General features: G+C 42.6%; 1 protein-coding gene across 2 annotated transcripts in view; it reads right to left on the reverse strand.

Annotated features, from left to right (window-relative positions):
- Nucleotides 1-15,024, reverse strand: part of LRP2 (LDL receptor related protein 2) — a 769,913-nt gene that overhangs the window by 35,270 nt on the left and 719,619 nt on the right. For both annotated transcript variants that reach the window (XM_029605680.1, XM_029605679.1), the window contains 3 exons: nucleotides 11,565-11,744; nucleotides 9,598-9,717; nucleotides 1,313-1,403 (listed from right to left, as the gene is read on the reverse strand). In XM_029605680.1, coding sequence (XP_029461540.1) covers nucleotides 1,313-1,403; nucleotides 9,598-9,717; nucleotides 11,565-11,744 — 391 coding nt within the window. The remainder of the gene's footprint in view (nucleotides 1-1,312; nucleotides 1,404-9,597; nucleotides 9,718-11,564; nucleotides 11,745-15,024) is intronic.

Raw genomic sequence — 15,024 nt, forward strand, 5'->3', positions numbered from 1 at the left:
AAGCCTTTTAGGGCCAAATTCATTAAGGATTTTCTCTCATTTTGTGTCTATGGGAAAAACCCTTAAAGTTACATTTTAAAAGCTGTGCACAGGGGCACATGTGAGCACATATGCCAGCTCACGAAAAAGGACGCAACCATATTATAACATACGCGTGTATATGCGCAGGTTATAAAATAGGCTGAACATGCATACATGTGCTCACCAGTTTATAATAGACACGCGCATGTGCACATAAATGCCACTTCTAGCATGAAAGTGGGGGAATTCTATAATGGACGTGAACTGACGCAATTGGCCATTTTCTCAGTTTGTTCCCAGTTTGCACAAGTAAGGGATAGGACTTCCTAACCCTCCTAGTTAAATAGCCTCCCTTTAACCCTGTTAACCCCGACCCTTAAAACCCTGCTCACCTCTTTACTTTTTTTTTTTGGTTTAGGACTTACACAACATACAGAGCAGAAATAAAGTTACGCAGTAGGGAACCCTGTATGCGCTTGTGCGCCCAAATCTTTACGTGCTGGTTCCATTGAGAATACCAGGAATGTCCATGCCCCACCCATGCCTTGTCCCTTTTTTAAGAAAAACATTTTGTACATGTAGGGGGGAGTTACACTCATACTTGGGCGACTTTTAAAATCTGCTTGGCGTGTGCCAGCCCGAGACACTCATGTATCTCCTGGTTTTGGCGTGTGCAGGGCTTTTAAAATTCACAAGGGTGTGTAAATCAGTTACTTAATTAGTTATATAGGGGGTTTATATTCAAAGGGATTTAGCCGGCTAGTTCAGAAATTAGCCAGCTAAATGAATATCTGGGCAATTATCTGACTAAATTCTAGTCGGCTAATAAGATAACTGGCTAGAATTTATCTGGCTAACAGGGCGGGGGGGGGAGGGGGAGGGAGAGAGAGGGAGACTCTGGGGAGGGCTTCCCAGTATTCAACTATTTATATCAGATTAGGAGAGCCAGCTAATATCTCGAGGTGAGGTTTGGGGGCCAGTTTTACATGCAGACTGAGACCTAAGAACAGCACACTACAACTTAGTGAAGATTTGACATCATTTGGAGTGGGGAAAGTCTCATAAAGTTGAGATTTCTACACTGTTCTCTCATCCTCGGTTGATGGGACTCTATACCAGGGTATTATTTGGTTAACTTTGCTAGCTGGCCGGGGTTTGAATATGGAATTCAGTGTAATAAATGGATGAGTTCTGTTACTAGTATACTTCTTACTGTTCGTGTTCTCTGTTGAGAAACTATATGGATGGTAAACATAAGAACTGGTAACCTATGCTTGTATGAGGTACTTACTTGCATTTTGGGAGGTCATCTTCACCAAAATAGCATATTCCTCCATGCATACACCGACATGCTGGTGGCATTGTTGGCGGGGATTCAATGGCTGAGGAAATGGAAAGCCATGCATGCATTAATTTGCCAGTCTCAGTAAAGCATATCAGTTGTGTCCAATTTGCTTACAGTGCCATGGATAAAGTAGACCACTTATTTGTCATCTAGATTTAATGATTTTGTCAAAGTCTTGCAAAATGTTTTGAGAATAATTTAGCTTGCATAATTTTTTGTGCAAGCTTTTACCTTGTGACAAATTTATGCCTTAGACAAATCTTGCATACTTGAAGTTTGCAAAATTGCAAGATTTTTATACCTTTGCAGTTTCCTAATCAGTGGTCATATTTAGCGTAATTTTTAAGATATGTGCTTTCCTTGTTTGTTGCCCCATGGACCTTGAAACAAATTTTCAAAGGTAACCTACCCACTACCACCCATCTTCTGGCATTTCCCTTTGAAATTTTCAGGAATGTGGGTACATTGTGTACCTGTGTGAATCTCAAAATGAAATCCCTGTGTATACTTTGCTGTGCTTGCCCCTCCATTCATGTCAGAGCCCTGCCCTGCCCCTTTTTGGAATGGCTAAAAGTGTGTGCAGTGTCACAAAATGCCCAGACTTTTAGCCCATTTTCAGATGACGTTTTTATGCTGGTAACCACAGGTTTGTCTATATAAAAACATTGGAAACTGGCTCTCCCCAAGAAGAATTAATGTTAAACATGTTAAACAGTGTCACAGATATGGGCCCTTGAGCTGTCACATGGTTGATGCAGCCTAGCAGGCAAACCTACAAGGCCCATGCCAACAGCTGGTAGACTCATTTACTAGGACTGGAGCTGGGGCTTCACCTATACCAGCTTGTTCTCCGCAGGTTGAGAACCTGGGTACCAGGGGCTAGCAGGGCTTAGGCAAGGATCCGTAAGGAGTGGTCAGACAAAGTCAAGTCTTAGGCAGAGGTAAGGGCTGGCAGCAAGCAATGGTATCTGGGTCCAGGCCAAGGTCAGGGCAAGGCAGCGAGCAAACAGTTTCTGGGTCCAGGCCAAGATTGGGGCAGGCAGTGAGCAAACAATATCTGGGTCCAGGCCAAGGGTCAGGGCAGGCAGGTCAAGCTGGGGTCAGGGCAGGCAGCAGTCCAGAAGAATAGTCATTATCTGTAGCCGAGGTCAGAACCAGGAATCAGGCAGAGACAGACAGACAGGACAAGTCGAGGCACAGGAGACAAGATACAAGCAAGGCAGAACTACAACAAGGCAAGGCAGGCAAGTATCAAGATGGCAAGGTAACAATGAAATGAGGCACAGAAGCAATATGCACTGCAAGGCTGCAGGAGGACCTGTTGCTGAGGCAGTGAGTCAGAGCATGGTGGGGGTTAAAATATCCTGCCTCATGACATCATCAAGGAGCGCTGAGTGAGGGCTTTCCCACTGCGGGGCCTTTATTACTAGCACGGTTGCTTATAGGGCAGCATCGGGGAGTAGCACGGATGGTGTTCTGAGACCTGATGTTGGTGTCTTGCAGTGCTGGGGTGAGTGAAGCTGGTCACAGGGCCATCCCGTGGCCGGCCAAACATTACAATCAGTATAGTAATTTTAAAAGGTGATGTTTCCAGTATTGGAGATAATCTTGAAACAAGGTTTAAGTTTTGGACAAAAATGTCAGCAATTAAAATTTTTCCCTTTGGGTTTGCATGATTGAAAAGACGGTGTAATTTGACATTAGTAGTGAGAGGTCAAAAACATTTTTATTTCTTGCATAAGACTTTGATATGAGGGAGAATAATTATAGCACATATAATTCAACAATTGTGTAACTTTTCTTCAGAAAACCTTAAATAAATTTGTAGCACTCACATTCCAATACATCACGACTGGTGGGACTGACTACGTAGAAAAAATTTATTAAACATAAATACTGAAATTGATTCTGGAAAGACGCTTTTTTGTTTTGAGTCATTTAAAATGAAAAAATGTTTTATGTTGTGGATATTTAAATTCCAATTTTACAAATAAACTACCTTCAGAATTCAAAACAACACATAGAATAAAATAAACATTTCTGTGGAACAGTGGTGTAGTCAGAATTGATTTTTTGGGTGGGCACAAGGTTAACATGGGTGGGCTGTAGAAATGCAGGTCTACTAGTTGTTTTTTTTACTGATAAATAATGCCATATGCTGCACCCTAGAATGGCTTTCTAAGTAATTTGCAACAGCCTTTATGCATCATGTATAAAATAATTTACTTCAATTATTTCTAGCACTTACCAGCATTAAAAATTCTGTATTAATCAGAATTTATTTTATATTTATTGCAGTTTATAAATGGACAAGTATAGAAAACAATCAGATCCAATCATATATTCTTTCATGAACCATCTTTGCAGAAAACCAGAAATCTTCATAAATTCAATAAAATATAATTAATCATCAGAACAGGTGCAGCACAGAGCTAGGGCAATTCACATGACAACTAACATGAAAAAGAAATTCAAATTCTGGTGTCACCTCAGCAAAAAATAACCCTCTACTGCTATTTTGTGAAGTAACACAAACTCTTGCAAAGAAAGAGGCATCTAGAACCTTGCCATATAGTCACAGCACTGACTCTCAGGATTCAAATAACAGCAACCTTATGAAAAAGCAGCAATGCAAATACTACACCAGGCCCTAGAACATTAATACATCACCTATGGGAATAACAGAACAAGCTGGACTACTACTACAAAGAAACTACAAACTAGCAGAAATACAAAAATATAAGAAATACACATTCCCAAAGATGACATATTTAAATTGCTCATAATAATAAGGCTAAAGTACAACAGATTATCAACAAAACAAATCACAGTGAATTACATTTTTTGTATCATTAAGTAGACCTCATACATAGGCATAGATGTGAATGCTATTCAGCATAACATTTTACACCAGTAATAATCATGGGTCAGAAATTAATTTTATTTGCTTAGTGAGTCCAAAGTGAAAAGAATTCAAAGTTGATGTAGCATGACATTTCTCATTGTATTCATTGTTGCAGAATTTCTTAACGCATCATAGTAATGACAACATTCAATTACTTAAGATAATGTAGGAATGTGAGGAAACGCATTTCTTCCATGTTGGTGAAAATACCACGAAAATCATCTCACATACATTCAGCTACTTGAAGGCAGACGCCGAAACACGGTCCGTGTCGGGCTAGTACACCTCGGAGCCTTGTAACATCTTTAACTCTCAGGCATTTCTTCACATGCAAAAAAAGCTAAGTAGCTACATTATCTTAAGAAATTGAATGTTGTCAATACTATGATGAGTTAAGAAATTCTGCAACAATGAATACAATGGGAAATGTCATGCTCCATCAACTTTGAATTATTTTCACTTTGGACTCACTAAGCATATAAAATTCTTTTCTGACCCATGATTATACTACTGGTGTAAAACGTTATGCAGAATAGCATTCACATCTACGCCTAAGTATGAGGTCTACTTAATGATACAAACATAATTCACGGTGATTTGTGGTACTTTAGCCTTCTTATTATTACGATTTTATACATGGCTACTACCTGTCCATAAATTTTGAGAGAGCGGTTGTGTTGCTTATATTTAAATTGCTAACATCTCAAAATAATTCTTTTTTCTAATCAGTTGGTCCTGGTCTCTTTTTCCCTTGTTGCTCATTTCCTAATTCCTTTTCAGTGTCTTTCCTCTATTACTGTCTTCTTCCCTTACACACACACACACATACACGCTTTCTCTCACAGACTCCCCCTCACACACTCACGCTCTCACTCTCATATGCTCTCCCCCCCCCCCCCACACACAAGCTCACATTCTCTGTAGACACACATACAAGCTCTCACTTTCTCACCCCTCCCCAGGCTTATATTCTTATGCACACACAGACGCACATCCAGGCACCCATTCTCACCCACACACATAAACCCAGACTCCCATTCTCACCCACAAACCCATGCTCCCAGTCTCACCCACACACCCATGCTCCCAGTCTCACCCACACATACACACATTTAAGGTCCCATTCTCACCCATACATACACACATTCAAGCACCCATTCTTACCCACATATTCAAGCTTCCATTCTCACCCACCCACACAAACCCAGACTCCCATTCTCACCCACACACAAAACCAGGCTCCCATTCTCACTCATATATACACACATTCAAGCTTTCATTCTCACCCATACACAAACCCAGGCTCCCATTCTCACCCACACATACACACATTCAAGCTCCCATTCACCCACACATTCAAGCTTCCATTCTCACCCACACACACACCCAGACTCCCATTCTCATCCACACATACACATGTAAAGCACGTGCACAGCTTCCACTTCCTCCCCCACAAGCAGGAAGATCAGTTGGCTTCTCCTGCTGCCACCGGCCTCCTGCTATCTTCGGGGTCGGGCCATACGGCCTGCCGATCTTCCTGCTTGGGGGGGGAGGGGGAGGAAGTGGAAGTTGTGTGCTGCGCTTCCGCACCCCCCCCCCCACCAAACAGGAAGTTCGGCAGGCCGTATGGCCCGAAGATAGCAGGAGGCCGGTGGCAGCAGGAGAGGCCAGCTGATCTTCCTGATTTGGGGGGAGGAAGCGGAAGCTGTGCGCGGTGCTTCCGCTCCCCCCCCCCAAAGAGGAAGATCGGTCGGCCATATGGCTGCAGCAGCGCTTCCCCATGTGTGCAGTGATGGCGCGCGAGGCGTGGGTTCTCTTGTTCGCTGTTTCTGGGATGGGATCCTGCAACACCCTTGCAGTTCCGGTGCCAGTTGGGTGGACCTGGGTCTAAGTTGGGTGGGCAGCTGCCCACCCAGGCCCACCCGTGGCTACGCCACTGCTGTGGAAACATGTATTCTCCAATGCTATGTCAAATCTATAAACCCTTTCCCCCCTACCATAAACTTTACAAATATCAGGCTCACAATTAGTTCTCAAAATGCCAAGCACTCTTTCATTTTGGTATTCATGTCACACATACTGTGTTTGTGTAACTCTGAGACAATTTGACACCATTTTGGCTTAAATTTGGCTCAATGGAAAAATGATTTGCTCCCTCAAATACCCCCAATTTTGAGGGGTGAGGAATGAATTGAGTGTCTGAGTATTTTTCCTAGTCCTTAAATCTGGCCAAGACAGATGTGCCAGCATTACAATGGTCAGCTCAGTCAAAATGTAAATTTATGGTAGTCTTTTGATAACAGAGAAATGAAAATGACAACTATTCGCTGCTATACATTTTAATTTAAGATATATTGATCCCCTTTTCAGCCAAGGCTGCACAAGGGATTCTAGGGTTTCTTTTATCATACTCACACTGAAAAGAAACAGACACAATACAAAACTACTGCATTTAATAGTCAATGAAGCTACTATGGATTACATTTTTTAATGTTGAAGTTTTCAAAAAGTGGAAATTGTTTCCCAGTCGCTCAAGAAAGCACAAACCCAGGCAGTGGCATTGTTGAAGGATACAAAGGCATTCAGATGGTGGAACAAAAGAATTACTTAATAAACAGCAGACTGGCTCTAGCAGAATGGAAACGTGTTTAGTGCTGTTCTAGCAGAACATTGGAAGCTGACTTTCTGAGACATAATTTTGATTTTGAAAGTTTAAAACATTTCATATAAAAAATTCAGCTAACTGCAATACTATACAATTTTAGGTTCATTCACAGAACGTTTGGCAAAACCACCAAAAATCTGTGGTTAGTTCAGCTACATCGTGAGATAACTTGTGAACACCTGCTCAGATTCTGAGCACTCTTAAGGATTTCTAAGGATGCTAAACTGAATTCATTGTAGGCTGTGATATCTTTTTTAGACCATAGACCAGCACAAGAGTTCTCCAAAAATGCTCCACGTGAGCTTTTAAGACCACATCATTCCCTTCTTCCATGGTCCTATCTGAAGAAGAGATCTCTATGGTCTTTGGAAGCTCATGTTCATGTCTGGATATTTCTTATATTAATTCAATAAAAAGAGCCATAACCTGCAAAATATGGCTGCTGGAACTCTGCACTCAAGAATGTCAGTAATAGAAAAGCACTGAGAAAAGTAAAGTAAATACATTCAATGCACTCTCTGAGGTCAGTTTTCAAAGTCTTTTGAGCCGGGTTAAAAAGAGGAATTCTAGTGACGGGATGAAAACAGCACGCACAAGGAGGCCTGGATATGCCAATAGGCACACTAGGCCTGTGCCTAGGGCAGTAAAATTCGGGGGTTGGGGGGGAGGCAGCAGCCCAGCTGAAGATCTTTTGTCTCTCAGCTCTGCTGAATCACATTTAGGAGAGAACAACCCTCTGCTTCCTGCTCCAGTCTTTCCCCTCCTAGTGCAGAGAGCAAGAGAGGGGTGAGGCTAGAAGGGACAGAGCAAAGAAAAACAGCTCTGTTCCCTATTTTAGCATGCACAACCCCCTCCCCCGCCTTCCTGTGCTGCGAATAGGAGTTGAGGGGTTAAGGCCAGAACACACAGCAGGGAGCAAAGAAAAGCCCTGCTCCCTAATTGAGCCCCTCCCCTCTTGTCATTCAGGGACATGAGCCTGGAGTAGATAGAGCAAAGAACCCTGTGCCTTACACCTGTGGGGGGAGGGGAACAAGGAGCTGGGGTGACAGCACCAACAGTACCTAGGGGTGGCAAAATCCTAAATCTGTCACTGCACACAAATGAGATTTTCAAGTGTATACACACTATTATGTCCACTCAGCTGTCCGCACAAACAGCAGTTGCAAAATGCAAGAAAGCTTTTAGCAGGCATATATTGCACTGGGTAATTTTCAAAGGGAAACCAAGTAAAAGTGCCTGAATACAAACAATTTGAACTAGTCAAAATTGCCCTCTCTGTGTTTGGTTTAAAAGGGAGGTGTTTGGGAAGGGGGCAAGGAATTGTTACACAACACTTTATTCTGTTTTTTAAACTTTTTTTCTTTTCAGTTGACTCTATAGGTTGTGGGGGTTTATCCTGAACCTTGTGGCAGAATTTTGGAATATTGGCAGGGGAGGGATTTATGGGCCACATGGCCCTTTAATTTGATGCATGGAGGTATCAGGATGTGCGATAGCATCCCCATATCTCCGTGAAAAAATAGCTACAACTCCTGAGTTATAGCTATCTTTTCAGAAGATAATGTGGCTTGTGATATTTTGGGCAAACCGTGCTATTGAATCTGCATCAAATTACCTATTGATGAACTGCTTTGCATTACTTTGAAAATTGTATGCAAAGTAGCTCATCTAAACAGGGGATGGTTTTTTAGATTAAATATCATGCAATAAGTAATGTTTGCATCTGAGGCAATGGAGGGTGAAGTGATTTGCCCAAAGTCACAAGGACTGTCAGCTGGATTTGAATCATGGCTTCACTGGCTCGGTGCACACTACTCTAACCACTAAGTTACTGCTCCAAGTTAACACTTGATCCAAGGAAGATGTTAAATTTTAAGCCTTAGAGAAAACCTAAATACCATGTGGCAGAGAGCATACTATACAATTTCCCATGTGCCAGCTAATGAGTAATTTGCATATGACATTCCCTCATTTACATGCAAATAGCTGCTAATTTTAGCATGTACCTGTAATATTATCAGGGTGTTTGCTATTTATGATTGATGAAGTGGGTGGCTTTGTTTTTCATTGCAGCTTTATAGTTTCAATTGTAACTCACTCTGAGGATGTTGTAATGTGAAGTAGGCAATCAAATTTTAGTTAGTACATAAATAAAATCCTCTAACCTCAGTTCAGCATACATACTAGGCATTTAGAGGGCAATTTTAAAGACATTTACATATAAATAACAATTTGCATGCATAAATTGCCTTCCCTCCTGATGGCTAAAAGTCCTTGCACTGTTCAACAAAAAATATGCCTTCAGCTGCATTTACAGGAGGCGTTCCTGGGGTGTGTGTAGGTCAGAAACAAGATGTGTAGATTGTACTTTGAAAACTAGGCATGTTATTTCCTATGAAATATACCTGCAAAAAAAGCAGGAGCCAATATCTGTCTGTACTTTGTACCCATGTCAAGTTACAAAGCAAAGGTATGAGCATTCTTTCTCTGTGAAATTTGATGCCAAGGCTGTGGATTTTGTCCCCTGGTGGACAGTTTGAAAATGGCCACCATAGCACCCAGCACACTAATTTGTGCCTGCTAAATGCCTTAGCATGCCCACTAACCTTTATACAGAGCCCTCCTTAGAATAACATTTCCATTTTGTTAAGCTGACTTTACCTGCATCACACTCGGTGGTACTGCCTTCTATAAAGCTGGTGCCCTGAGGACAAGAACAAGTGTATCCTCTTGGTCTCAACAAGCACAGATGACTGCAGACATCTTTGCAAGGATTGGACACTAAAATGCAAATTCAACAAAAAGAAATCCCCCTGTAAATATTTTTCAAACAATGCAATATTAAACAGGCACATAGCTGCTATGTAACATACATTTCTGAAAAGATTGCACAGAATTATTGCATCCTGATAACTTCTAATGTTGCATGTTTGCTGTTTTAAAATTGATATAAATGACAAGCAGTTTATGGCATGCCTTACTATCTATTCTATACCTACTGAAGTAGAAATATTGTATTATGTTCATATAACACCTCAGTTATATAGCTGGTTGGGTTGAGAGAAAATTTGAGATTAGAATCCAGCCTTCTGATTGCTTAACAGCTCCCTCTACATGGTTATCCAGTGGAAAGACTATAGTTCATTGTTCTATCACATTTCTGCCTATGACTGGCGATATTTTATGGATTGAAGGAATGTAATAACGCATGCACACTGCTGCATGAGCATGATAATTGTTTGTGTAGGAGGGATACCCATTTTTGCTCCTAAGAAGGAAGCCCTGCTCTTTACAAACATTCATTTAGAGGCTTCAGCTGGTCTGAATGCCCGCTGAGATCTCATTAGAACTTGCCCTTTGTGCGATGTCAGTGTAGTGTCAGTGCGTGAGGAGGAGCACCACTCCCCATTGGGGGGGGGGGGCACATGTGGGGGTATAACACTCCTGCACCCATGTGATGCAGGAGGGATTCCAGAGAGGATTCTAAGAACTGGAGTATTGGTGGTTTTGGACCGCTCTTTTCACAGAGTAGCACCATTAGGCCTATCTCTTTAAACAGAGTGTTCAGAGGAGGTTTGAGGTGAAGGGCTACTTGAAAAAGGAGTTTCTGGGGGTCCAGAGGTTGAATTGAAAGAAGTGTTCCTGAAGACTATCAGCTCCTGAGAAGTCCTGGAAGGATTCCCTGGAAGCTGAGGACAATTGTACTGGGAGGAGCCAGAAGAGAGGCACCTGCCTGTGAAAGTCCACCAGAGTCAAAGCCTGAACGTATTAAAATCAGCCAGAGCCTCAAGCAAGAGAGAGAGAAAGAGACAAAGGACCCTTGAAGAAAGATTCAGCTCCCAAACAGTACTGGGAGGGTCCAGGGTAGAAAGGGTTCTTATGCCAAAGAGCTGACCTGTGTTGGGAAGGAGAGTGTGGAGACCGATTTATTTTTGTGCTGTGGATTGTGTTACAGTACTGGTGCACTGTCCTGATGTGTACCAGAGTGTTGGACTTTGTTTTACCCTGCCATCAGTTACAGTAAAGGATTTCATTTTTAACAGGTGTGGAGAGTGATTCTATGGAGTGTACTGTGAGCAGGAAAAATCCCTGTTTGAGAAAAACTTTAAGGGCCTTAAAAAGACTGAACTTTCTCTCCCTTCCAAGAACCTGAGAAGTCATGGGGCCTTGCGAGGTCTGTGACTCTCCCCGTTTGCCCATGTATTCAGGACCAGAATAGGATGGGGGATACATTGGTAATTTGTATATTGAAAGTACTGCAGGTTATGGAAAGAACATGTGGTATTACTGTATGAAAAAAAATCTATTTGACTTTTCAGGCTCATGCTGCACCATATTACCATCTTTTTCAGTAAGGCTGAAAAATGCCAATGACTGTGCCATCATACAACATATATTTGGCTCTTCTGATGGCTAGAACAGTACACTGCTGGCTTTAATCTTACAGGAGCTTTAGCAATCCAACTAGTTGATTTTTAATGAGGTACATGTAACACCAGCATTCATTTTGCTTTGTAGACATGCATTTTTTAAAACTCTACTGCCTTTTAAATGTTAACAGCGCCCCATTTTCCTTTGGATCAAAGTTTCCATTTGCTGTGAAAATTGCATCAAAGATTAGTCTTTACCTGAGTGATTATATCTGTGCTGATGGTAGATTCGCACTTGGGTTAGCCAAGGGTTCACGGTTAGTACTTTCATCTTTCCTCCATTTCCAAATTTATCCTCCTTCCAGACTTCACCTTTTTCTTTCGATGTCCAATATAAATGTCCTTCAAACACGTCAAGGCTGTACGGGTTGCCAAGGTCTTTAAAAATGAACAAACCTTAATCAGTGATGGATTTTGTCTTTTTTTCAGTCCCTCCAAGGTACTATCAGTGCAGAGGTGATGCCACCATCTCCCCCTCATTCCCCTCCTCCAGCAGATCACTGTCCCCTACAGACCTATGATTTCCTCTGCACACTCCTCCCCCCCCCCCACAACTGAATCAGTTTCCAGCCCCCTTCCTCCAGCCTGCTTCAATTTCTTTCCTACCCCACTGACCTCAAAAGTGTAGCTCCAAAGCAGCCTGTGCAGAGAGACTGGGTGAGTCTGTATCAGGCACTCATAAGCTCCACCTTCCATATAGAAGTCCCAGAAAGGATGGGGACACTGCAGTTCCTGTGCGCACCCAATGTGTACTCACTCAGTCCCCACAAACACTGCCTTGTCAGAAGAGCAGCACCTGTACTGGAGCCACAGTTTTGAGTTCAGTGAGACAAAAAAGAATCAGAAGCAGGCTGGGAGGGAGGGGGAGTGGGAATTCAATCAGCTTGGAGGACAGCAGTGGCGATGGTGGAGGAAGGACAGTAGGGTGGCAGAGGCAGAACTTTGCTGCCCCCATAATTTTGTCATTCTATACTTACATAGACTTAGTGTACCTATGCATAATTCCAGGCCTGACCATAGTTAATAAAAAAAAAAACATATCTCAGTTTTATCTATTCAATAATGTAAATTCATGTATTCAATAATGTAAATTCATGTAAGTTAAATTACTGTTGCAATTTGTTTTTGCTAACAGACAGATGGGAAAAAATTCTATAAACAACTCAATCACAAATTATAATACAAGCAATGAATCTCAGCTTTGTAGATAGAATAGTATTATTGTAATATTCTACTGCATTTGGTGTATGTTGAGATATGGTAGGCTGCAGGCAGTACCCCTGCAATTTTGCTAGGTGGATGACTCCTTTACAAATTCTTTTAGCTATAACCAAAAACAAAACCCAGTGTAACACAACAACTTATATTAAGAAATGCTGACATCCATATGATGTTTCAAAATAAAAGGCAAAATAAACTCTCAAAACAAATTTATAAAGGGTACTAGCCGGATGAGCATTCGACATGCTACCAACCCCAAACAATAAACAAAATATCCCATGTAATACACAAAATATTTATTGTTCATTTGTAAGACCTCATAAAAAGGCACACTGTTCCGTGCTAGTTAGCAAAGGTTTAGGTATACCATTAATATAATCATGTCTTTTTTTTTTAGATATTTTCAGTTTGCTCATTGTGATAAAGTGAATGCGATCATCCAGAAAGTCAATGTCATGCTGTATTATTTAGTTGTTCAGTATATACACTTTTTTAGGCATGGCATTGATGACAAGAAGTCTTGTAACACTTAGCTTTTAAGCTGTTGGAGGAAATGCCTGAAATCTTAGTCGAAGAGGCTTGAATGGTGTGAGCCCAACACGGAGGAGACAAACTACCGGTCCAGAATATGCCGCTGCTGCTTCTATACATGTAACTGGCCCCTTGAAGAAGGCAGTTATATGCCGAAACGCGGTCCATGTCGGGATCACACCATTCAAGCCTCTTCGACTAAGATTTCAGGCATTTCCTCCAACAGCTTAAAAGCTAAGAGGTAGATCTTCAAAAAATACGCGCGTGCATTCACCAGGTTTTATAAGATACGCACGTAACCGCGCGTATCTTATAAAATCCGGGGTCAGCGCGTGCAAGGCTGCGCAAAATCGGCAGCCTGCGCGCGCCGAGCCGCACAGCCTGCCTCCGTTCCCTCCGAGGCCGCTCCGAAATCGGAGCGGCCTCGGAGGGAACTTTCCTTCCGCGTCCCTCCATCTTCCCCTCCCTTCCCCTATCTACCCCACCCCCCAGCCCTACCTAAATCCCCCCCCTACCTTTGTTGGGCAAGTTACGCCTGCTTGAAGCAGGCGTAACTTGCGCGCGCCGCCCCGGCATCCCCCGGCACAGGCCGCAGTGCCGGGGGACTCAGGACCGCCCTCCCGGCCTGCCCCCGAACCGTCACCATGCCCCCGGACCCACCCCAGACCGCCCCCTGCCCCGGACACCCCCCCGGACACGCCCCCTCCCGCCCCTTTTAGGAAGCCCCGGGACTTACGCGCATCCCGGGGCTTTGCGCGCACCGGCAGCCTATGCAAAATAGGCATGCCGGCGCGCGAGTGCCCTGCGCGCGTAAATCCGGGAGGATTTACGCACGCAGGGGTTTTAAAATCTACCCCTAAGTGTTACAAGACTTCTTGTCATCAATGCCATGCTTAAAAAAGTGTGCATACTGTACAACTAAATAATACAGCATGACATTGACTTTCTGGATGATCACATTCACTTTATCACAATGAGCAAACTGAAAATATCTAAAAAAAAGACCTATGAACTAACAGTTCAGCTCCATTTAGCCAGATATGAACAGAGAGGAGTTACATATCCAGCTAACTTACCCCTAGATTTATCATTTTGCTATAAAACTGCAAAAAATAGTGGAGAGAGAGAGAAAGAGAGAGACTCTTTATAAGGCTCACATATATATTGTAGGAGGGGCAACTAGTAACTCGGGGTGAGGTTTTGGTGGTGGGCTAGGTTTTGGGGGGCAGTTTTACATGCACAATCAGAGGTACCAACAGCACAGTAGATATCAGTGAAGATTGTATGTGATTTGGCGTGATGAAAGGTACACAAAGATGAGATTTGTACATTGTACTCTCGACCTAGCCTGATAGCTGCTAGGTAGAGAGTGCATCAATCTTCACTGATGTTTACTGTGCTGTTTGTACCTATAACTGTGCAGGTAAAAATGCCCCCCAAAACCTAGCACACCACCAAATCTTCACCCCGAGTTCAGAATGGCCCCTCTTACAATGGTATAAAAAGGTGACTAATATGTGCGCCTCCCTAGAGTCTCTCTCTCCGCCTTTCTCCATCCCCCAAACTCCTCCAACTTGACTAAATTTTTTAAATTTGCATACGCATCTCACAATGAGTTATTTATCGCATGCATTATCGTGAGCGTTAGGGTCCTAATGCCCGCGATAAGACCCTAACACGATTTGAAAAATGACCCTCTAAGCTGGTTAAGTAGTGATATTTAAATTTATCTGGTTAAGTTAAGCGTTTACGTCAGACCTGCTAAGTTAGACCTGCTCAATAGCAGGTCTAATGTTAGCCAGATCAGACTTATCCGGCTAACTAGTGACTTATTTGGGGATATTCAGCAGCATAGCCATGTTTTTAATATTCTTTTTAAGTTGGCTGGATAAGTCTTATCTGGATA

The sequence above is a fragment of the Rhinatrema bivittatum genome, chromosome 6 (assembly GCF_901001135.1).
Source record: "Rhinatrema bivittatum chromosome 6, aRhiBiv1.1, whole genome shotgun sequence".
NCBI classification, from domain to species: Eukaryota; Metazoa; Chordata; class Amphibia; order Gymnophiona; family Rhinatrematidae; genus Rhinatrema; species Rhinatrema bivittatum.